The sequence below is a fragment of the Acanthaster planci genome, linkage group LG08, assembly GCF_054643075.1.
Source record: "Acanthaster planci isolate LZ-2023a linkage group LG08, COTS_SCS, whole genome shotgun sequence".
NCBI classification, from domain to species: domain Eukaryota; kingdom Metazoa; phylum Echinodermata; class Asteroidea; order Valvatida; family Acanthasteridae; genus Acanthaster; species Acanthaster planci.
In genome coordinates, this window is record NC_141784.1 from 5,074,207 (window position 1) to 5,098,225 (window position 24,019).

General features: G+C 40.4%; 1 protein-coding gene across 7 annotated transcripts in view; it reads left to right on the forward strand.

The window, feature by feature from the left end:
- Positions 1-24,019, forward strand: part of LOC110974595 (ecdysone-induced protein 75B, isoforms C/D-like) — a 155,789-nt gene that overhangs the window by 108,770 nt on the left and 23,000 nt on the right. For all 7 annotated transcript variants that reach the window (XM_087140319.1, XM_022226359.2, XM_022226356.2 and 4 more), the window contains one exon: positions 7,767-7,897. In XM_087140319.1, the coding sequence (XP_086996445.1) occupies positions 7,767-7,897 (131 nt within the window). The remainder of the gene's footprint in view (positions 1-7,766; positions 7,898-24,019) is intronic.

A 24,019-nucleotide genomic window follows, 5' to 3' on the forward strand; every position in this document is an offset into this window, starting at 1 on the left:
TCAAACAATTACACTGGTGCTTGTCATTAGGACGGTGGAAGACATACCTGTGTTTTGTATCTGATGTAAATTACTTGCACACAACCTCTGCAAAAGTTTTAACCCATGCCCTGAAAGTTGCAATTAATCATGTCAGTCAAGTCATGCTGCATTCAGGCTTTTACACAGCAAGAGATCTTTGGAAAAACTTATAGAAGTGTTTTCACATATATAGTTGAAGTGTTGTCACATACATGTACACGTGCATGTATTCACCTATTCATACATGTACAAAACTACTGCTTTTCCTTTTCATTGACTAGTATGTAGGAAGTAGTGAAAGATGGGCAGTTTATTTGTCTGTTGAATTTCCCCTCCTTCCATTAGCATGGGGAAAAAAAGCCTCTAAATGTAGCATTACCCCTCACACAAGGCCATTAAAGCTTACATGAAAAAATTTGTCCCCTCCAAGAACACCCCCCCCCCAAAAGATGGTTCTGGATCTGACCTAAACATGAACAGTTCATGAAGACCTGCGTGTCAAATGTTCTGTTCATAGACCACAGGTTTTTAGAAAGATGTGCAGTTCTTAGCTTGCCTTTTTAAAACTACCCAAAACAGGAGGAAACACCATCTGGGTTGCTGACAAAGGACCCAATATTTTCCCTTAAAAACGTCTCTTAAGATGAAGTTGATCCCAGAGCCTGTTTTTTTCCCCCCCATTCTTTTCCTGCAATCTGATCTGCCTGGCTCTGCTACCAAACCACCACAGTCTTGGGTGCTGTGGGTTCTTTCTGTCAGTTGAAAAGCACTAAAATGTCAGAGCAGGGCCCCGATTCCTTGGCAAAACACCAGAGTGAAAGGGGGGAGGGAGCACACCTGCAGTAAAGGGGCCCGTACCTCCGCCTTCACCAGACCCGACCTGACCTACATGTTCATGGTCTCGGGCAAAAGAGGTGGGAGGGTGTCACAATAGAGCATTGTCAAATGGCAACAAATGGGGATGTTTAGAGGTAAGAACAGGGCTGCCACAGGGCATTCAGGTACTGTGATGGTGATGAAGCAGGCATGAGAATAGTGTTCCCTGGGCTGGAAGTGTTTACTTGAAGGACAGACAAGCGCTGTTTGAAGTGTGCAGTGAAATCATTTTCACTTTCCCCCCAGAAATTACTTCATGTAATTGGCATTGGAATCAAAGTGGAAAACCTTCCAAGATTCAGAAATATACATAATGTAGTTTAGGGGTACAAACTTTGAAGTCTGCCTGTTGAATCACGGGGAATACATATGAGTTTGCCTTGAACTTGTGTATGCCAGGGGGTGGTGTTGCTATTCAGGCAGCCTTAACCCCGTGGCCTCAACACAGATCTTGTGTTGTGTCCCTGGTACTGCGTTTTGGAGCGCAGCATTACAGGCTGGGTCCACTGTGGTCTCTGCAACATCCTTGGGGAGTCTGCACAGGTGTACATGTACATATAGATCTGCCTGATGCTTCCTTCATCTTGACTTCAGAAATGTCTCACGTTGCACGCAGAGTCAAGGTGCAGCCTCGGTGTGTTCTGTTTAGTTCATTATCAAGACTCTTCTGTATTCCTAACCAAGTTTGGTGTGTACTGGTATGGTCTACGTACCGGTGGGAAAACTACTTGTTCAGGCAAATGCACACGTACATCTTGTAACTGATTATGCAGTACATGAAGTTTGACCAACCAACTAACCTACATGTACGTGTACATCCAGGGTTTGAAAATGGCTGTCTACTTTTGCCTTGAAGTGAAATACAACATGTTCCAGTTGCCAGGGATACATGTTTTTTACATGCATTTGTGTGAGAAAGCAAAGTGTCCAAAATGGTCTATGGGGGGGTGTCTAATTGATGCCCTGACACCCCTCTTGCCAAAACATCACTCAGATATTTGACTTGTACCAACAAGTCCCAGCGGCAGCAAAACTATCAGCAAGTAGCAGAGGCTGAAAAATCTCTCTCTAAATGTCGTGAGATAACCCGAAGGGTAGATGTTGGCCGCAATTGATTGCATTGATGTGAGCGAGCAACTGTGTAATGTTACCAAGTCACCATCCTCATCCTTTCGAAATTCCGGAACAAGGATGAAAACCCAGATGTTACGTTTTTCTGGCATGACCTTGTACGCCAAGTTGTAAGGTTGGGCTCCTGTAGTGATAGTAGTTTAACCCTAAAAACCTCTTGATCACTTTTTGTGAGGCGTATCTTGGATGTGACAGATGTTTGGGGCACATCAATTAAAAACTACCATCCTTAGGACATCTGTTTTAATACACGAGGGATTACATTCGCATCCTACAAGTCACACTTCAGTCAAACATTTCATCTTGCACAGTTACTGTATGGCCAGTCATCCTACGCTCAGAACACCCTGTGTCCTACAGGTTGAAATTTGATGAGAGGGTAAATGTCCCATCTTCACCAAGCTGGCGTCAAAAAGTACACTGTACGTATTATGTACCGGTAGGTAAACCCAAGAAGACTTTACACAGCCAAAAATATGCTGTACTACGTGTACAACGTTGAACTCAAAAATTATACATGATGGTGGATGCGGGGAAAGGTTTCAACCTTCGCATTTTTAAGGTACTGTTACAGTCAAACCTTGATATACTGGCCACCTGCGATTTCGGCTGTACTCGGCCATTATGGCAGGTGGTCACAACAGCAAGGCTGTAGTGTACATGTACACTGTACATGCTCCCGACATTTATAGACATGTATTTATACACATGCGTACATCTATACTCGATACATGTACAGTATTTATCTTCCCAAAGACATACCCTCTAACCCTCCTGATTAACTAAATGTATCAATCTGCAACAAAGACTTTATGGTTACATGTAGCCTCTATTTTACATCTTTATTTTCTTTTAATTTCTTTTGCTCTCAAGATGCAAAAATGGCAAAGAGAAATCTACATACATTTTTGAGGCCAGAGTACACAGGGCAGTGTAATTGTACACAGATGAACTGATCTGGGTTGGCCACAGGCCGCGTTACGCAGTATCCGCAATGGCAAGACTAGGTGACAGTGTGTTTATGTGAGAATCAACCTGGGACTAAGCAAAGATGGCCAGTTTAGCCAGGCAGCCCCTGTAGTCAGGTGGCCGCAACGGCAGGTTTGACTGTACAGTTGTATTTATACATGCATGATGATTTTACAGTGTTCAAGCAGTAACTGTCTTAATTAGTGCATTAGTGATGCTTGGTATGAGTTGAACTAACAGTAATCACTGAAAGAAATTGGTGGAAAAATCATATGCTACCAAGTAGTCCCCATCAAAAAGCACTTTGAAGGTTTTGCTCAAGACCCGGAAGAAAGTAGAGATCATTCATCTGCCCTGTAAAAACTCTGAAATGGCATTTGATCTGGCAGTAATTCTACCAATGAGTGGGTTGAAATGATTACCAAAGCACTGTTCCCTCAGGAACGAGTGATTTATAGATGAAGAAAGCGTTGTCAAAGAAACCACTGACAGGGAAAGGGGAGTAGTTGTACCTTTTTTCTTGTCTTCTAAAATGTTTCATCAGCACTTTGTTGTTGAGAAAGCCGAAAGGTGAATGAATGCCAGATGTGTTGTGTCCTAGTCCAGCCAAACCTGGCCCTACCGCTACCAGCAGTGTGTCCTCATGTGAATACTGTTACTTTTTGGGTGAAGCAACTTTGGATGATTTCAATCTGGCAAATTGTCTGGCATCCTTCCATGTTTGTTGAATCTGTCAGCCATGTTGAATGGCGGTCGGTCATTCAATGTGAAGGGGAAAGGAATTTCATTGTGAAAGAAAGATGTGCATGTAAATATCCTTTCACTGTGTAACAGTGAAAAAAAATCCAGCCTATACCACAGTAAAAGTAAAATAATCGCCCTTATTTGGTTAAATGTGTGCAGTTTTAAATTTCTTCTTGTGCTGTTGGATGTGATTTCAGTTCAGTCACTCATTTAACAGTTATGGAATTTTAAATTCTAGTTTAGGATTCACTTTAGGAATTCAAAATACAAGCCAGCTCATTAACCCTTACCCCCCTCGGGTGTATGTAAAATCAATGAAATTGGAGGATTTGGGACTGTTAGGGTTAAGGTTGATGAAGTGGTTTTTGTGTATTAACCCTTATACCTGTAGGATTTGTGTAAAATTACATTGAGATTGAAGGAGTTAGGACTGCTGGAATTAGATTGAAAAAGTGGAACATTGTACATTTTATACTGTAGGCCTACATGTATATGTATAACCCACCCCTCCCCAAATTTCATTTCAGATAAAAACCACAGAATTGGCCGTAGCACTGAACAGAGCTGTGTTGTTTTTTTCTGTTCAAGCTGCCGTGAGACTGGAACATCTGTCAGATGACATCACTCATGAATATGAAGTTTGTTTCAGTTAATGCTATCAAATCCGTAAGGTCTTGAAATGGCCTTAACATAGAAGCAGAGTGTGTATGCACAAATAAAAGGACAATGATTAATGTCAAAGAGTTCTCTGGGTTTTTAAAAAGACCAGACCTAATGCATATTTTATTTTTAAAAAGTAAAGGGTGATGCCAGTAATTATAAATCCCTGATCTCTTGCACCTTGGAACACATTTGTGCCACTACAGGTGAATTTGTCATCACCAGTGTTCTCTTTGAAAGTTTGTCGTTTCAAATTGATGAAAAATATTACGTTCTGTTTCATCCTCGTGACATTGCAGATATCGTGTCAATTAAAACTGCCTCCTTAAATTAAGAATGTTTATTACATGAACACAATATCTGCTCTCCTTTTTTTTTTTTTTTTTTTTTTTTCTTTTAATTCTGTTTTCCCCCTACTTTGCTTTGGGAAAACAAAATGCCTCTGTGACCATCCTAGGAGCAAATAATGTAAGTTTACGAGTTCAGTGGCAAGAATAATTTCATGAGGTGACAGACTGAATGTTGTTCAAGTGGAATTGACCATCCTGTCAGTTACTGATTGAAATTATTCTTTCCACTGCATAAAATGTGAAACATTCATCACTCCAGTGATTTGTGTTAAATAGCACCTGAACAAAGCCTCTGGGTACAAGTTTCACTTTTACTTCTGAGTTTCGAATTTCATGTTCTGAGTTGCAACAGAAGTCTTGTCTGTTTTTCTGAAGTAAGTGCCACAATTGTGCCTTCTTCGTGTACAGGTACGCCACAGCACTCTTTACCTGCGTGAAGAGCCATAGCTGGGACACAGACATGTATGCATGTACTATATAGTGTACATGTACATGCAGTCCAATGGCTTATTCAACAATGGCTATATTGAACAATGGCACCGAATAGGCGGGGTTACATAATGTTCAGGATAGGATGACTCAATAAGCTATTTGCGAGTTAAATTTGAATAAAATCTGGTGCACTGAGTTATCTGACTGCACATAAACATAACAATTTGAATTCCCCAGACTAAAGACACTGTTGCTATACCTCATGATTCAGGGCAAGCTTTCGCATAGCGACCACCATCTCTGGAATGGACTGGTTCCTTTGTGCCGTTCTTATCCATTGAGAACAGTGTATTGTTGCAAGGCATCTCTTATGTAACTAAGCAAAAGCTTGCCCCGAATCATGAGGTATAGCAACAGTGGTTTTAGTAAGGAGAATTCAAGTTGTTATGTTCACATGAATTTTAAGAACTACCAGATTTGGGTCAAAGGCTTATTGAATTTCAATCATGTATTTAAAGTGGTTTATAACTTACATGTAGTCCCCAAATATACCGGTGTATGTGTGATAATTTCACCCGTGTTTCTGATAGATACTCTTATAATACAAGGCAAGGTCTTCTTAACTTCATTGTTCCAATTCACTCCTGTAGAAATACATTTTCTGTTTCAGCTATTAGAAACTGGAATGCACCACCGTCTAATATCATAAGCATCTCCAGTCTTCCCGTATTTAAGAAATAAAAAAAAGTCATAATCCATCACAAAAAGCCAACTGATTGAGAAATACAGAAATACAGTGTTTTTAATTAATGAGACTGATTCTTAACAAGAGGAAAGGGGATGAGTGACACCAAGAAATGTTTTTTACGAATTTTATCTTTTTGATTTTTTAAAGGCATGGAAATTTGAATGTGATTGTAATTAGTAATGGTTAAATGGATTGGTAATTTACTAGTCTTTCATGTTTTGTTTGTTCTGTATATGTGTAAATTTGTCCAAACTTAAGGGACCCCAATGGAAATAAACCCATGTAATTGGCTTTCTTGAGTTATCCCAGAATATATCAACCGTTTCTTGTTTTTCTCTTTGTACATGTACAATTGTTATTAAGTTGATTGATTTCTGAATAAACTAATAATAATAATAAAAGTCAATGTCACATGATCAATAACCCACCAATCAGATGCCAAAGATTTCTTCAGGTGCTGTTTATTTTACTACTCTGCTCAAAGTTGTCAAGATATGTACAGTGCCAAATATGCTATAACTTCATGAATATGCACATGTGATAAATCAGAATGATTACATGAATTCTCAGAATTGAGGTTGAAAGTTCACCTGTAAACATGTGTTGTCCTGTAAGGAATAATGTGTAAAAGACAAATGTACATGGAACTCATCACCATCAGTGGTAGGATATGTTTTCAGAGCCGCTTTCCGGACTGTTTTCATCATGACCTTAACAGATAGATGTACATTGATAACAGAAATCCATCCCATCTGGTGTAATTGCCATTGAATGAATACCATTCTGTCAGTCACTGTATTTTAGAGCAACCGATGATGTGGGCGTTTGACCAAAGCAGTTGATGCTGATGCTGGAGTGGTTGAGACCACTTCAGGGGTTATGGCCATGGGGTTGTTTGGTGTCAGTTGTGGCACCAGGCCAAGTCCAAATTGAGCCAGGTTATCCTACTGTTTGGATGAAGAGGACCAGCTATGTGTATGATCCCACTGAGACCTTTAAACCTAATAACCCCGATAGAGAGTACAGGCTTTCCTGATCAGGGAGGAAGTTTCAGAGATGTCAACTGATGTTGCGAAACTTTAACTTCCTGGCTGGCATTTATTTAAAACCAACTTTATTTGTTTACATCACCTTGGATCAAGCTACAACGGAATGTACTAATGTGAAATAGTGTCACCAAATGTAATACATGTCAAAAACATAACAGCGGTTACATTACTGTAACGTTTGTGGGAAAGACATTAGTTGCATCCTAAAGTGTGTGATGTAGAGTTCTGTACATTTGTCTTCATTCATGGGTAGGCTATTATTTTGACAGGTGGTTAGATTCAGACCTCTGGTGTGATACTTATGGAGATAAGATGGTGGGCCACCGGTGAAGCCGATACACGTTATGGAGGATTGTCAACAAAAATAAGACAAAAGAAGGGGGACTTGTGTAGACCAGATGTTTAAGCACGCCATTTATATTATGGTCTTGATATGTTTCACCATTATTTTTAATACTAATGAAAGTGCATTATCAGTTCGAGATAGTACTTGCTAGGGCTGAAAACTGACGCTCTGTTTGCTCTTAAATGCAATGCTAAGTCTTGCAAATACATGTACATTATGTGACAGGTTTGACCCTTCCAGTGACTGTGAACGAGTACTTCTTAAATTGTTGTATCATAATGATTTCTTGGAATCAAGAAGCTTTGAATCGATTGAAATGCACGAGAAGTTCTTGAAAATTAAATCCTTCAAATGTCTTCATGCTTGTAATAGCAGATTCAACAATAATACAAAGATTGGGAGTTTTCATTATGTCTCTCTTTCCTGTGGTTAACTTTCAGATCAAATGTGCCAAGCAATCACATTAGGCCACAGTAAATCGTGTCATTCAATAAGCAGAAAAGTTGCAGCAGCGCAGAGCTCCTTTAGAGACAGAGTTAGAACTCCAAGTATAGACAGAGACACCAGCATGGTAAGTCAGTTTGTAGCGAACATTAACTGAGAAATCATGACAATGGGAAAAATTGTTCCATTTGACCACAAAAAAGTCTCCGGTTTCTGGTCAGCACGCGTGTCGCCCTAGAACGACGCATTAGCAGAAAAAAATTTTTATTTGGTATAAAATGATGTACAAAAGCTGCAAAACTTGCTTAATTGACAAGAATCCTGCTACTGCCTAAGTTTAATGTGTTTTGATGGGGTACAGTTGAGTAATATGTACAGTGAAGGGGTCCCTCTAGTTCCCCATACATTTAGTCGGGCACTCTTTTTCAGATGACATCATTTCTGTATTATACGTTTACATCTGGGAACCAGACAAACTACGTGGTCTTACGTCTTGTATACATGTACAAGCTGAAAATGCTTTCAAACAGTCAAAAGTGTGGGGGCCAGTCTCTTTTAGTGTTGATAGCGGCCAACGTTATGTGCCCATGCAGTCGTGATGGACATCGCGCATTGCACGTACATCATCTCTAGAAAAACAAGTGGGGGGGGGAAGAGCTACGTCGCCATACCACTTTTAGAAGCAGCTCCTGACCAGAAACTGGAGACGTTGGGGAGGGGGCCGTAACAATATTTGCTGAAATTCCGAGGAGGCGGGGAGGGTGTGAGTTGGGGGGGGGGGAAATCTGATACGATAAGGGAAAATATGGGCAATATATTACTGCAGGTATGTGATGAAGTTCACACATTCCCTTACCATGGAAATTTGATGAAATTCTACGCCTCCATATAGGCCGGATGTTTTCAGATGAAGTATGACCTCACAATCCAATCACCTCCCTCAGGTGTTGCCTGCTGTATTCTGTCACACACATACAGTTTTGTACGCCTAGTTAATGTTTTCCTGCAGTTTTGTTGGTTAGATGATTGCTGAGGACAATGTCAAGAAATCCAGGAGGTTGCATTAAATGTGCAAACCCGTTTTTTTTTTCAATATCTCAACCACAGTCTGTAGTTTGATCCTGTTTCTGAAAGCAGGAGACATGGCGATTTCTTTTTAGCAAGACTTGGAGCGTGTCGCCTTGCGAGGCAGCCAAACTTGATACTTACAAGTATGATTTTTGTCACATGTGGTACATGTCACTGTAGCCATTGTTAATCATGATGTTTTCATCCAGACTGCAAAAGGTGCAGTGCGCACCTGTACATTTCTATGTTTACATTGCATTCTCTAGCTTTCTTAGCTTCCTGTGTGGTCAGTCATCCTAGACGTTGAATGCAGTCCAAAAGGTTCTCAGTTTCCTTACAAGTAGTATCCTTGTACTCGTACATGTACAGCATACAATGTCTTGCCTACATATACACTGAAGCAGATACATTTCTACAGTTATAATTTTGAATACTTAAAAATTAAAATCATGCTGATGAAAATTTTGCATGACAAACAAAACACAATATAACAAAAAGCTTGTCCTGTGTTTTAAAGTTGACAAAAATCATGAAGAATGTTGGGGTATATGTAATTTGCCATGTAGCCATTCATTTCGTGATCTTGTCATTAATATTTACTAAATGCTGACCATGAAATGAAGACATTTGATTTACCATACAGTATATCACACCAACTACAGAATATTAACAGAAATTCTTCAGCATATTACATAACTGACAATGGATTGCCCTTTGTGGCTGGAGTGTCATTGGTTAAATAAATTTCTCAAGAGTGTTTGTCATTTAAAATGATTAAAATGGAAGCAGTCTGACTTGATTATGACATATCTGGGTCAGAGTTCATTGGTTGAGGGGACTTCATCCTGCTAAAAATTTGTCTAAATGTTTCATAGACATTGCAATAGACTTTATTCGCTAGTCAGCCATATTAAATCGGAAGAGAGATAAGTTTTTCAGTGTGGGAACCTGAGAGTAAGGGAAAGCAGTGAAGTCAAATTTCATAACAAATCAGTGCCCGTTCACTCTGGTGAAATATTTAAAATTTTTTGATTAATTATGTCTGCATGTTTTAAGCCATATTCAGAAAAAAAGTGAGTCTTGGAACCCAAAATAGTCTGGCACCAGCCATTGAACAGATTGCACTGAATGAGATAGATTCCGGGAACACAATCAAGTGTGGCTTCCCCGATACTAATGGGAATTGGTAACTACATTCCTCAGAATTCTTTAAGTATACCCAAACAGTTTGATATTTTACGGAAATTCTTCTCCCAAATTTCCATGGTGTCTTTACAAAGTACTATCTTGATAAAATTGTTGGTGTCTCAGGGGGGAAAAAAAATATTGAACCCCTCCATTGTTTCATTCATGTCTGGCCTGTTCACAGGACAAGAATGAAATACACGGATGTAAACAGTAAAGAAGAAAGGAGCATATAATGTATTAACCTCATTGTGTCAGCAGGGCTGCCTTCCAAGAACCAGTTGTCTAGGAAGTCCATATTGGCTGTATGGGAAGAAACGGGGATGATGAATCATGTGATGTCTACTAGATTGCCCAGGGAAAGTTATTGTCCATAGTTGGCTGATTACTACAGTGCATCCACTCAACTGGTTGGCATGGATCACTCGGCTGCTTGAGCAAATCACATGGTCATACATCTCTTTGGCAATCTGCTTCCTGAACAAGTGAAGATGTCTGAGAGCACATCCTCAGTATGATGTTTTGTTCATCTTCTTCTGAAACGACGCTTAATGATCTCTGGAAGTTTTTTGATACGGGCGACACTAAGTACAATGTAGGTGTACAGTGTACAAAACCTGAATGAATGCCCATGGTGTGATTTTGGGTCACCAGTTATGTGCCGTTGAATTATTTGTACTGCTGAACCTTGCGTGTTTTGATTTCACTGTTTTTCTGTATTTTACAGAAAGTCGTACCGCATGCATACGGGACCTTGTAAAAATGATCACAGCTCTTCATCGCTCAAGGAGTATTGTACTATATACGTGCACATGGTAGGCTTATTGGGGGGTGTTGAATATTGAAATAATCCAAAATGTTGCGACTTTGTTTAGCGCTTTTATACCAGATAGAGAAAGTAAAATGGTGACTTGCATAAAAAGAGGATTTAATCTGACATTGTTAAAATACGGGTACTTTCATTTGGTGACAGATGGAAGTTTCTTTGAATCTGTTCCACTTGGCTTCGCTTCATGGAATAGAACCTCTTTGTCCATTCATTAAATTATTCTCATCATGTCATGAATGTTAAACACTCATTTCTTGTATACGGCTACTTGTGTATGTACATAGTCTGGGAAAATATGTTGAGAGGGTGGTATTGTTGTGAATTATTTAATGCTCGCTTTTCTCCATAAAGAACTGAACCCCAGAAAACAGCCAACTTGACACTTTGATCTTTTCTGTTCGTTTCTGACCATTAACTGTGTATGTTTTGTCTGTCTGAAGAGGACCCTTTGTTTTGTGAACCTACATGTACATGTATTCAAACGTTGTACCTCTCCATGCCGTATATACGTTACCCTCCTCTCTTCCTCAGTGAAACCACTTCCTCCTTCCTGCTACAGTTTGTCACCACTACCCACGTGTGTACTTTACACACCAGGGGTGAGTCTTGGCCGGCCAAGACCATGTAACACTGTGCCACTATGTGTTTGCTCCATTAAGATCTCCATTTGGCCGTAAGTAGGCCAGCCTCATTAGCCTGTCACAGCTCATTGGTACAACAGAGGCTCAAGCGCCAGGAGTTACTGTCACAGTCGGGCTCTGTGCTAATGCATCATAGGCCCCCCCATTTGCTTGTCGTTCTCTGGTGAGCCAAGGCTTGCTCGACCTGCTTACCACACAAAGAACGGGACAACCACAGGGGAATTTGCTCTTTTTGTGCAAGCCTGACCGGATTTATCAGCCCCACTGTGAAGTTTCTAGCTGCATTTAATGCCAAGCTTTGGATGAAGTTGTAGGGGTTGGGGAAGGATTTGAGCGGTGATATGCTTATCATAGCTGACAGCATAGGTTGGCATTGAGCTTGCCTGTGATCACTGGCAAGGAATGCATTTCTGGAATTAGCTTTGCATTGTGCAAACCGTGCAAGCTTCCCCTGAAAAGTTGGGAATTTTATTTTTTTAGCTGATAGATAATATTCTTAAATTTCAACAAAATGGAACTTAGGACAGGAGGTTTATCCTTTATTGTTGCTGTTGTCAGTAGTGTGTTGGTTCATCTGCTTAATTAGGACAAAACTTAAAGAAAGTTCTTGAGAAGTGATATTTAGATACGTCACAAGAAAGTTGTCTTGAGCTAATGTGACAGGATTTCTGTCTGCAGTGTATCAATAATCAATCTGAACTTGTCAGCCTGCTAAAATGCACTCTCCGACAGCCTGTCATTGGATATCGTTCCTGCTATCCAGCAGGTGTACTTTGCATGCAGTAAAAGCTGTTTATGACTTAGCAAGCAAAAAGACCCTACATGCTCATGGCATACGTGTATGGATAGTTCAATAAAGCTCATTAATTCCTTCTGCTGAAACCGTCAAAAACAGTTGAAAATTCCTTCCACTTGATTTGCCCCAGTACACAGACACATATGGGAAATTTGACTGATTTTGACGGATATGGCAACTGTGTCAAGAATGTATCTTTGCATCTGAGGGTTAAATGTAAAAATGTTTGCGGTGTTTCACACAGGAGAACTGTGCGTGCCTAAATGTACAGTGCATGTACTTTCCTCCTCTGTTAAATGTCAGACATCAGTGTTGTCGTAGGTTCAAGCTGTCAGTGGTTTGCATCATTCAACATTCGACTGTTATAAATTGAATCATAGACTCCAGCCCTGGTAATCAAAATATTTGAAAAGACAGATGTAGTGATGGATGGAGACCAGAACAATACATGTGTCAGCAGGGAAAGAGATGTATGTCACTGAGTCTATGGGTCCTGGATGGTAGAAGAGAAAATGCAGGCTATTTGGATGGAGGCTAAGCTTCAAAACGGCGGCGGCGTTGCCTGATTGCCAACTCCAGTCGCATTTATTTTGTGCTTCATCAACAATTCTTATTACGCCGTCTGTTCCAGGCACACTCTTAATAAGATATTAACCAACTTCTTGTGCTGGCTGATTTACAAATTGAATAATAATTTACTTGCGGGATTAATTCTTTTTCTTTTTTTTAAATTCTTTTCAGACCATGTGAATGTGTTTTGTAACGTGAGTGATGACCCTAAAAGCATTTGTTTTCAAGAAGTGGACAAATAGGTTCAATATTTCTGTCCATTATTTTGAGAAACCCTTCACCCGGGTTTGTTGTATGGCTGGTTTGATTAAGCTTGATAAAATATTGTTAAAACAGTGAGTGGTCAAAGTCACCTTATGGCTTATAAAATGCAGTGTGATGGTGGAATTGCCCAGTATTCAGCTGACTGTACTTTATTCATGATGGTGAAATTTATTTGTGATCGACCCTTTGTTTTGTCATTTTAAAACCTGATTTAGTTTCCCGCTAAAATTATTTCCACTATTTGTTTTAATTACCAAGAACTGCTAGAAGAGTATGGAGGTAAGTGCATCAAATGAGTCATTACGGTCAAACATTATATGGAATAACAGACAATCAATTATTTATGCGGACCTCATCTCAAATGGGGCAATAATTATTGTGGCATGAATGACCTATAAAATCAGTACATGTATATGCATTAGTGAGTTTGCGGGCACAGCCTGAATTAATGCTGTGCTGGATGGCAGCTTCTTTGTGGAGCTCTTCTAATTGGAGCATGGAAGCAGTTTATCCCTGAACTATTTGCCAGTCATGTTGCAAGTCTAACCATCCTTTTGTGGCCGATAAGTATTCCCTACCCTTGTGACTGCTCTCCATAATTGGGAGGCGTGATATAACCCAGCTGTGAAGTCGTACTGGGCAGGGACGGAGGTGTTATTATGAAAACGTCTGTTCATTGTACCTGACCTATTTTCCGTCTTGCAGTGTGGCCGTGACTTCTCATTCAAAGTGCAGTCTGTGATTAGCCACAGTTAAGACCAGACACAAAAGCCAAAAAAGTGCATCCATTGCCCAATCCGGTTTCATTCGTTCTGCTTTAAGAAATAGGTCATGTGCCCACAACCCCCCTCCCCCATTTCTAAACCTCCAAGAGGTGCTGCTACTCGGTATCGGTGAGATTCAACCATCGTACACACATACACGGATAGCCTAAGGTGCCTCCTGACGCCTAAATAGATCATGTTGTGGTATTCAATCGCGGACAGCTCAGCATGAGCCTGACCTGGTTTCCAGTCACGCAATGTGGAAGCCGAGGCTGATTGGTGTTGCGCCGCCGTCGTGTGTGTGTAGCCTGGCGCTACTGCCCAAACATACTAATGGAGATTGTTGGGAAAATGATTAGCCTACATTTGGCAGGAAAATCTAGGCTGATTCAATTCCTCTCAATTTTAATCTGATTGTGGCTGGGTTTAAGCCGTTGTAGAATTAAAAGAAATTGTCACATAGTAACATTTAATTTTAGTTTGCGCAGGTTTAATTTAATAATATATTTGGCATTTTGTGTTGATTTGGGGTTTTGGTTCACTTGGATTTCTGGAGAGGGGGATGTAGGAGCAGGAGATTTCAGCAGATAAATTTATGTATTTCCTTCTTGTTTCGTGAGCCCAGTATACGTATTAGTTATTTACACAATTCACGCATAAATGAACAGCGGTAGTTCGCAAGCAACTGAACTCTGAATTCATTCTGCCTTCATTGGTCCAAAGGTCTTGCTTGTGCTTTTAATGCTTTCACTCGGTGGCTATTTTTAGCCCTTCTCTGATGATTTGCTTAACTCCCCATTGCCTTAAATAAAGTTGATCCCACTCAAACAGTGGATGAGTTTCATTGTGGAGTATAGTATGACAAATAATACCAACAGGATGGTCCTTTCATAACCTTGGCAGACAGATGGTCTGATGTGGGGCCCCAACAAGTTTGTCCTCCAGCAGATGTTTAGGTTTTTATTTCTCTACACATCCCTGAAATTGTATCATCACATTACAGTTTTTCTTTGTATTGGAAATACGTTTGTTTAATTTGGCTTACCCGTAGGAAGAATTGTTGGAGCCGTGTGGTCATGGTGTAGTCCAGTCAAGGTTAAATAGGAAATATCAGATATTTACAACGTGTCAGTAAGATGACGCCGTGGCATGTTTAGGTGACAAGGTGGCGTCAGTAGCTTCAGTAATGTGCAAGCACCAGTGAGACTTCCTGAACGAATCAAAGATGAATGGTGAAATTGTTAAAAAAACCGCGGCCATGTCTGACTTGCGTGGTGGCGGTAGGGGATAACATGTCAGCCAGTCTTAAGTCAGTTGAAGCTTCCGCAGCCATTTCCCCGTAGATGTGTGTGCTATTGCTAGGTATAGCCAAAGTAAATCAGGACTGAGGCCGCCTATAAGTGGTCTGATGTTAAATGGTGATGCTCACACAATATTTTGCTCATCTGTCTTTGTACTGCTTATTCATCCAACATTACCCTACTTCTTGTTCTCTGCTGATCTTTTCCTGAGTCTTCATGTTCTTGTAGGCCTGCGTGTGCCTCGTGGACATCACTGTTTTAAAATTGCCTGTATTTCTCGTCTTCAGACTTACTGTCATTTTCTGCCGGCACGTTCGTCCCTTCCTCTCTCTGTCATGTTATTTTGTTTTGCTCTTGTTTATTATTAATTTCATCCTACCGCTATGTCTTTTATGACACAGCAAGACCTTTCAACTTTGGCTGTGTTATATCAGCTTTATTTAATTTGGATTAGATTTTTTTTTTTTCTCCAAAACACGCCAAACCCAGCTGACATTTCACTGTTGGGTATTTTACCGCAGCAAGGTTTCAGGTATTTGTGGAATTGAAGTCTTCACTATCCGTTACTGGTCAAGAGTTAGTAGGTGGCATGGTGCCGTGATAGGCTCATCAGATGTGGCAAGACCAGGTCATTGTGTCAGATGCCATGGCGCCACTTGCTGACAACCGCTTTCAGGAATTGACAGCGAAACGGGGTCGTGTATCACTTTACAGAGAATCCCGGGGCGCAGGACAATTTATTGTCCAATGGCAGCTATAAAATATAGGGCAAATTTGTGCAGACATGCGAAACGTTGTGCTTATTGGGGTTAATGAGAACCATTGTGGGAACAGTGGCTCTAGTTGATGTGCCAGCCATTTCTTCTGTACATGTGTGCTTGGGCGTTATTCCTCAGCTTAATTCAGCCGCTAGTTTTGGTGGCACCCTTTTCTCCCCCTCCTTCCTCTCTTTTATGGGTCTCCGTTTTGCAGACACAAATACCCTTTGACTGAATTGAATGCTACAAGCTTTAGTCATGGTCACGAAGCCAGCCCTAAGGCACTGTATCTCAATTCGGGCGCATGCAGGAAGTTAAGTACTTGGGTGCATGTATGAACATGCGCCAGTTGTGGTGACTGAACCTTTTTTTTTCTCCATTGTTAATTCAGGTCATTTATGACTTAACACATGTCCAACCAGCCCAGATTGTTATGAGTGTCGAGATTTTTGTGTTTAGTCCTTTGTCAAGTTTTTATGATCATCCACCCCCCCTCCCCTCATTCTGAGGAGGACTGAAACCCATTTGAAGCTTGATTGCCTGCAAGAGCAATAACATACGCGAACTCGGTCAGCCATTGGCTATCAATTACCTAAGTAGGTTTGTTGGTCTGGACCACCTCCCCCTACTCCTCCTGTACACTCCGTTGCATCGCTGGCTGCTTCGGAGAGGATGGAGCAAGGAGACAGACACTGATGATGATGATGATGATGATGATGAAGGCAATTCCAGTAAGCCCAGTCTATCAAGTGCATCCAAATGCAGCCATTATACATGAGCGTCACTGCACTATTGTGGCCAGGACCCGCCACCCTGGCTCCACCACTGATAGCCGAGCCTCCCAGAAACTGTGACAAAAAAATCCTGCCAGCAGGTCATATCGACTTACAGAAAAGCTAAGACCAGGCCACAGGCGTGAAGCTGCATTTTGTACATGTAGGTCAGGTTAATATTCCTGCTCTCATGTAACCTGACCGCTGTTATTGGTCAAACGAAAGCCTTGTCAATCTAATGAAAGATTATGTAACTGTAAAGTGCTTACCAAAGCTCCTAAGTGAATGCACTTACCATTAATTTGTATTGATCGTCTTACTAAATGAATTTCATAATGTAATCCATAACTATTTTTAACTGAAGTAAAAAAAAAAAATGAAGCGTGCAAAGACAGGGAGCCTTTCACCTGTGTGAGAATTTTTCACTAAAGATAAAGATGTACATTTGCATGTCAGTGTAAAATTTGCTGTGTGTTTTTCAAAACAACTCATTTGTTAAGACCAGCTACAGGCACCTGAAAACAGTTGCAAAACAAGTAGACACTCCGTGACTCACTCCATCTTGCATAAGTACATGTATCATTATAAGACAGGAAGGGAAAAATCAAACTGTTCAAATCAGAGAGGATACAACAGAAAGGTTTTGCAGTGAAACAATTTAATCATGACAGTGTTTCCCACAGTTTCATTTCTCTGTAGATATTGAACACAATATCAGATGAAACATCTAATGCTTTGAAGACAGCAAAGAAGTAAATGATTTCTTTCTAATTTTTGGTGGGGATAGGGCGGTTATGGAACTCATTTTCATTTGGATCTGTAGGAGAAGTACAGTGGACTTATTCCAGGAAATAACATAACTGTGGGATACGACACTTACGCACAGGCTCGTAACTTTAGCATACGCGTGCACTCTGGCAATTCACAACATGCTGTTGGTCGGAGGTGAATATAATGTGCGCGTACCACCAGCGCCCAACATTATGGCCCCCGCAGTGACTGCTTCTAATCCCAGTCTCCAGATTACTCAATAGGTCAAATGGAACATTATGGACGTGTCTAATGTGGGTCGCCCAGTGACCCACATTAAACACGAGATCCAATCCATAAATCAATTAATGACCGAGGGTGGAATGCAGTAAGGGAGATAACTGGGTCAGAGGTCACTCTTGGGAGAGGATGCCGGTTGCGTGTGATTCCCTGTCTCCCTTTCTGTTTATCCTATAGATTCAGATAGCCTTCATTTCCTACGCTTCCATCCCCATTGTCCTCACTATATTTTGGTTTCCGGGTTCAAAACCAGGTTTTTAGGCCATGCATTGAAAGGCTGCTATAGTTATGGACGTTGGTTTTACTGAGCAATATATAATGATCCACTTTCATTTCCTCTGCGGATATGAGAGAAATGGTTGTAGGAAATGAATCTAGATCTTTACACCATTTGCTCTTGAAAATTGCTTTCTGCTCCGATAGGCTATTACACTGTCAAACCAAGTCCATTACATATAATTGTAAAAAAAAACCATGAAGATGTAATATAGCTATTTCCTTTTGCCAAAACAATCAGCAGTCATGCAGGTGTTTTTTCAACTAGCATTTTGAAAGCATTATAGATTTTTGTGTTTTTTTTAATGAAAAAGTACCATGGGTACTGTTAACCCTTACAATATAATTGAATTCCCTTTTAGACTGTGTTGATTTGTTCAGCATTTGCAAAATGAAGACGTGAGGAGAATACACTGCTGAAATGTTGTGGATTGAGGAACCATCTGGTTAAATCAGCCCTCAACATAGTGCCCGTCTTAAAAGGCCTGTGATTCACAAGATATTGCTAAGCCAGCAAAAACAACACAAAGTTAATGTTAATATCACCTCTGACATTGAATTTCATACAGCCTGCCATCAATTAAAAAGCAACAATTTGGTTTTCATCAGTGCAACTACAATTGCAGAGCCCTGGGGATGGAAAAAAAGATATTAGCAATGTATTCACATCGACGCGGACTGGATGGTGTATAATTACCGTAATTAATCTTATCGTAATGAATAGTTGTGGAAGTATCGTGACACTGATGAAACTAAAGGACAGATTGCACCTCAGTTAATGCCTTAAAGATGATTGTAATGTGGATGTCTCGCTATTGTCCATGCACATGCCATGTTTCATGAGACTTTCCTTGTAGAAAGCAGGGTTCAGATCAAGGTGATGTGAGTGGCCAGTCAAAACATGTTTGCTTTTAAAATGGAACCATCCTATGTTATCCAGTCCATAATTCCCTTCTTCCTCTTGTACTGAGATGTCAGATGCTTGTCAAGAGTTTGTACTGATGTGTTATTCTTGACAAATGAATTGTTGTGATGGATGGGTGGGACAGAGATGATATTGGGGAGAGGCAAGTCATAGGGTAAAGGTTTTTATGATATCGAGGCTCTCCTACTTTAGTGATACAAATATGCAACTGCACATTACATGATTACAAAAGGTACTTGCTGAGACCCAGTGCACAGTGTTAGAAAAAGTTTCCATGAAGAGAGATATTTTTATCAAAGTTTTATATACATCAACAGATTTGCATTTCTTACGTGAAATGGAAAGTTATTCCAAAGCCTTGGAGTAGCATAAACAAGTGAACGATCTCCAAGAGAAGCCTAAATTCTACTATAAGGATGGTCATGTGTCGACCTGTCCTGTGAACTGTGCAGATCGAGTAACTTGGATTTCAGCTGTTTAGGATCAAGCTGCTTTGGTATAAGCTTGACCACTGGATGACAATATTCAGTGTTCCTCTCCCCTCTCCAATCCTGGTGACTTTGGTCTCAGATCCTTCAAGAGATGAGTGCACTTGCCTTCTCCACTAGGCATGGGGATTACCAGTCTTTCATCACTGCGCAATTGCAAGACCCTCTAAGGTGGTGTTGTTCCAGACTCCTCCCGATGGGTTTTGCAGGTTTGGATGCAATTGGTCAGAGGTGATATGTTTTTGGATAAAATTATTTGAAGGGGTCCCCCAGGTTTTGGTCAGCAAGGGGCCAGGGGCACGTTGATTCAGGATAAGGCCTGGGGTTGCTGATTTTTTGTGCCTTCGAGTTTACATGGAGAAGGTTCAGTGCACTTCTGGATTGCCCTTGAAGACCCCCATGTTTAGTCTGGTGCCAGTAATCAAGTTTCATACCATAGTAGGCTTTACTATAGCAGTGGGCCAGGTGCACTTGTCTGAAGTTGGTGACACAACACAATTTTATATGTAATGCCAGCAGGGTATGTATTAATCAGCAAAGATCTTGCTGACATCAGCCTGCTCTTTTAGCTGCACTGATGGGTAGCAAAGCCATGTGTTGCCGTGTGCTTTTATTCAGACTTACTGGTGCCATAAAATGGTATATTTGCTTCCATCAATGCTGAAATTTGGAATATTTAATCCAGCAGATGTTGACCTCGCTATTTTAATTGTGAGCATTTGCATCAGCCCTGCCAACTGAGAAGGAAATGGACCATCTCCAGCATATACATGGACATAATTGTTGGGCAACATACATGTATACCAAACCATTCGTGCAATTCAATTCTACCATCGAACATCTTTTTTTAAAACCAGATATTTTCATTTGTTTGCATATAAATGTATTCAAGAAAACCAAACAGGAAAAAAAGGATGTTGGCCTAAGGTCAAGAAAAAAGTCTCTGGTTTCTGGTCACCACGTGCGTTGCCGTAGACCTGCGCGTTGGCAAAATAAAGAAGTTTTTTATTTTGCATAAAGCAATTTCCAAAAGCCACTAAACTTACTTGATCGGCAGGAATTCTGCTACCGTGTAATTTTAATGTGCGAATCAGTTGGCTGCGGCTTGATATTATGTTTGATTCTATGGATGCTGCCAAATATTCAGTGTAATTTCCAACCGTAGCCAGTTGATTTTGACTCGGGCCCACATCTGTGAATCAGAAAAATGAAGTGGTTTTACATCCTGCTTATGTATACAAATTGAAAGTGCTCGTAAGCAACAAACCGTGAGGGGCCAGTCTATTTCAGTGTCGGCGAGGCAGTGGCGTTACATACGCATGCAGTGCATGCAGTGGCGATGGGCATCGCGTTATGACAATGATACATGTAAAACTCATGCATCATTGATCGTCACATGCCAAGAACAAAGGTAGATTAGAGTGAGAGGAGATTTTATTTTCTGAGCGGAATTTTTCCCCAATATTTTATATGCAACTTGTTTCTTATAAGCTAAAACAGAAAACAATGTGCACAGTACATGTATGTCATTTACCTCACGAGAATTTTAATTTCATTTTGACTCTGGAGCTGAACTGTTTTCATTTAATAATTTTGTTTTTAATATTTGACGTGCAACTTGTTTCCTCTAAGGTAAAGCAGAAAACAATGTGCAAAGAATGTCATACACTGCTACTTCTTGTGAATTTCATTGAAAACTGGAAACTGGAGCTGAACATTTATTTTTCACATTATTTACATTTTTCAATTTTCCATTGTGGTTGTGCTACTGCATTTTAACAAGCTCAATCTTGCCAAGAATAGAAGCCTTTTGTTTGAGTAAGATGACTAAAACCATCGCCTCGTCGTATTTTATAGTCTTTTTATTAATTCAAAGTTACTCATGCACACTTCTCACCTCAACAAGGCCATGCGCTCTAAAGTATATGTGCATGTGCATGTACATCACTTTTAAGAAAAAAAAAGACGGGAAAAAAAAACATGTCACCGCACCACTTTCAGACTAAGCTCATGACCAGAAAATGGAGTCGGGTGGGCTTAAGTGGTCCATGAAGCACAAATATCAGCCATTGTTCAGAATGTCACCAGACAATGATTCGGCCAATTACATGAGCCTTGATCTTTGTGAACAATAAGTATTCAGCAGTCTGTACTCATTTAACTGCACAAATGTGACCCAAAATCGGTTCACAAAATGTGGCAAATGACATTGTGCAAAGAAGGACGCTTTGCAAAGAATGACACTCTAGGTGACGGTGAGCCAAGTTTTGTGTAGACCTTACGTACAATGTACATGTACATGTATGTGCATTGTAAATGAGGCGTGGTTCAGGGCCTGACCAAAACGAAAACTGTGGGAGAAGAATCATTATGGAATTTTCAATAAAATACTGAACTGTGAATTGTGTTTAATACATAGTGTCCTTGCCAAGGTACATATGTACATGTATCTGCCTTCAGTTCACACATATGTTGTCTTTGCACTTTTCTTTTGGTCACATGGTCCTCTAAAGTCTGTATTTTATGAAGACGTACGTCCTTTGCTGTACCTGGAGAATATTCCAATTATTTGGCATTTATATTTTCAAAGAGCTAGAGGTACATTTATATTTAGCAACTTGTCAGCAAGAAGATTTAAACGAGTGATGGTTGCACAATTTTTTGCAGTTAGTTGATAATGAAATGTTAAGGACCAACTCCAACGATGCTAACTTTTCTCATACTGAATCCAATTCGGAAGAGACCAAGTCTTTTACAAAACAGGGTTTTTGTACCCATTTTTCCTGCGAGTCCAGTCCGGTACTGAAACAATGGGCATGTCATCATGACTCATTAGCATGTAATGAATATTGAATTTTGTGATGTGTTACCGCGGAGAGGAAATACCACAGTGCATGCGGTTTAGGCATGCATGGCACGCATAGCCGCGGATGACAGCAGGAACTTGAAGAATGCTCTCATTCTTCAGAAACTCAAAGAATTTCAATCCTGGTTCTTCCACAGAATTTCTAGTACATCCACCAATGGCACACGATTTCAGTATTATTGTAAATCATGAAGAAAAAAGCACAAACGCTTGTTGGAAAAGAAACAATGCGGCACAGTAGACCCAGCTCACAGATTGATCCCCGGTACACGGTGCACACGCATGTAGCTCCCTGTTCACGCACATATACATTTGTAGCGGAACCAGTCATGCTACGGATACCAGTTTCAGTATTTTCTTCGGTATTACGTCATACAAATTTTGCTTCTCAACAGTGCCGCCGGCAGTCAGATTGTGGAAATTTTTCATTAAACTCAAAGACACTGTTCAAAAGTTTCAGCAAAATTACAAAAATACAGAGGCAATACAGACGTGATTTGGTAATGAATATATGATTTATTACACAAGCACAATAACAGTTTATTTTCAAAACTTTCAAAACCGTTGGAGTTGGTCTTTAATCACTATCGACACTCATTCAAATGCAGGCCGAACTGAAGAAATGGGACTGTACCGCATCAGAAAAAAGCCCAGCACTCAAGAGATGTTATTAACCCACTTTCAGTTGCCCTTCGGGCCAGTTTTAAAACTCAAGTAATACCATTTCTTGAAATTTTTAACAAGCTCTATTTCCCCACCAACTAATACCTGAAGAAAGCAGCAGCCCGATGTTATGAAGGGCCTTGCATCTATGGTGATCTCCTTTGCAAATTAGGGGGGGGGAATACAGTCAGGCCTTAGGGGCGGACATGACTGGTTTCCGCATACATGCATTAGTCTAGATTTGTCAGTGCTCAGTGGTATAGGCGCTCTGATCGGGGTGAGGCATTGATGGGTTAATGAATTGACGGGTCGGACTTATCAGCTGGATTGAGCATAGATTAGTCCAAGTGATTTATCAGTGCCCCTCAAAATTTCCCAGGCAAAGTGATTGATCATGTAATTTTGCAGTGTTTCCTGACCAGACATGTAAACAAATGTCATGACAACAGGATGGATTTTGGATAGAATCATAGCTCAACCATTACAAAGTACACATTGGTCAATATGCTGTGTTTGTTTCTGTGATGCATTGTTTTAAATGCGTACTCTTAGGTAAAAATATATTTCATCGATCATTAGTGGATCACAGCATCAAAGTACATGACTTTCACTGTCGGATTTTCCGGGTCCATCAATAATAAGGCTTGTCTGAAATTGAAAGTATGATTGAACTTTATCAAGTGTTCCTTTCCTCGTGAATGTTGTTGTGCTTATGAGTTGCCTGAGCTGTTTTACGATCACTTCCACACTAGAACATGTTGGCTGTACAATGTATCTGTTGGGCTTGTCGGACAAAGGCCAACTTTTCTAGACAGACTTTTGTGTCCGTTCTTCCTTTCTTTGAAGAAAAGTCACTACCGCATAACTGAAAAAGAAACTGAAGTACCATGTAGTTTGTAGAACATCATTAAAATAAGATGTGATTGCCTCTACGTGATTTCCCCTTCATTTGGCTGTTGTCATTCCATACCATGCTGAGGTTTATTATGACCACCATTGTCATCATTTGGCAGAGTGTGACAGGGCAGTCCT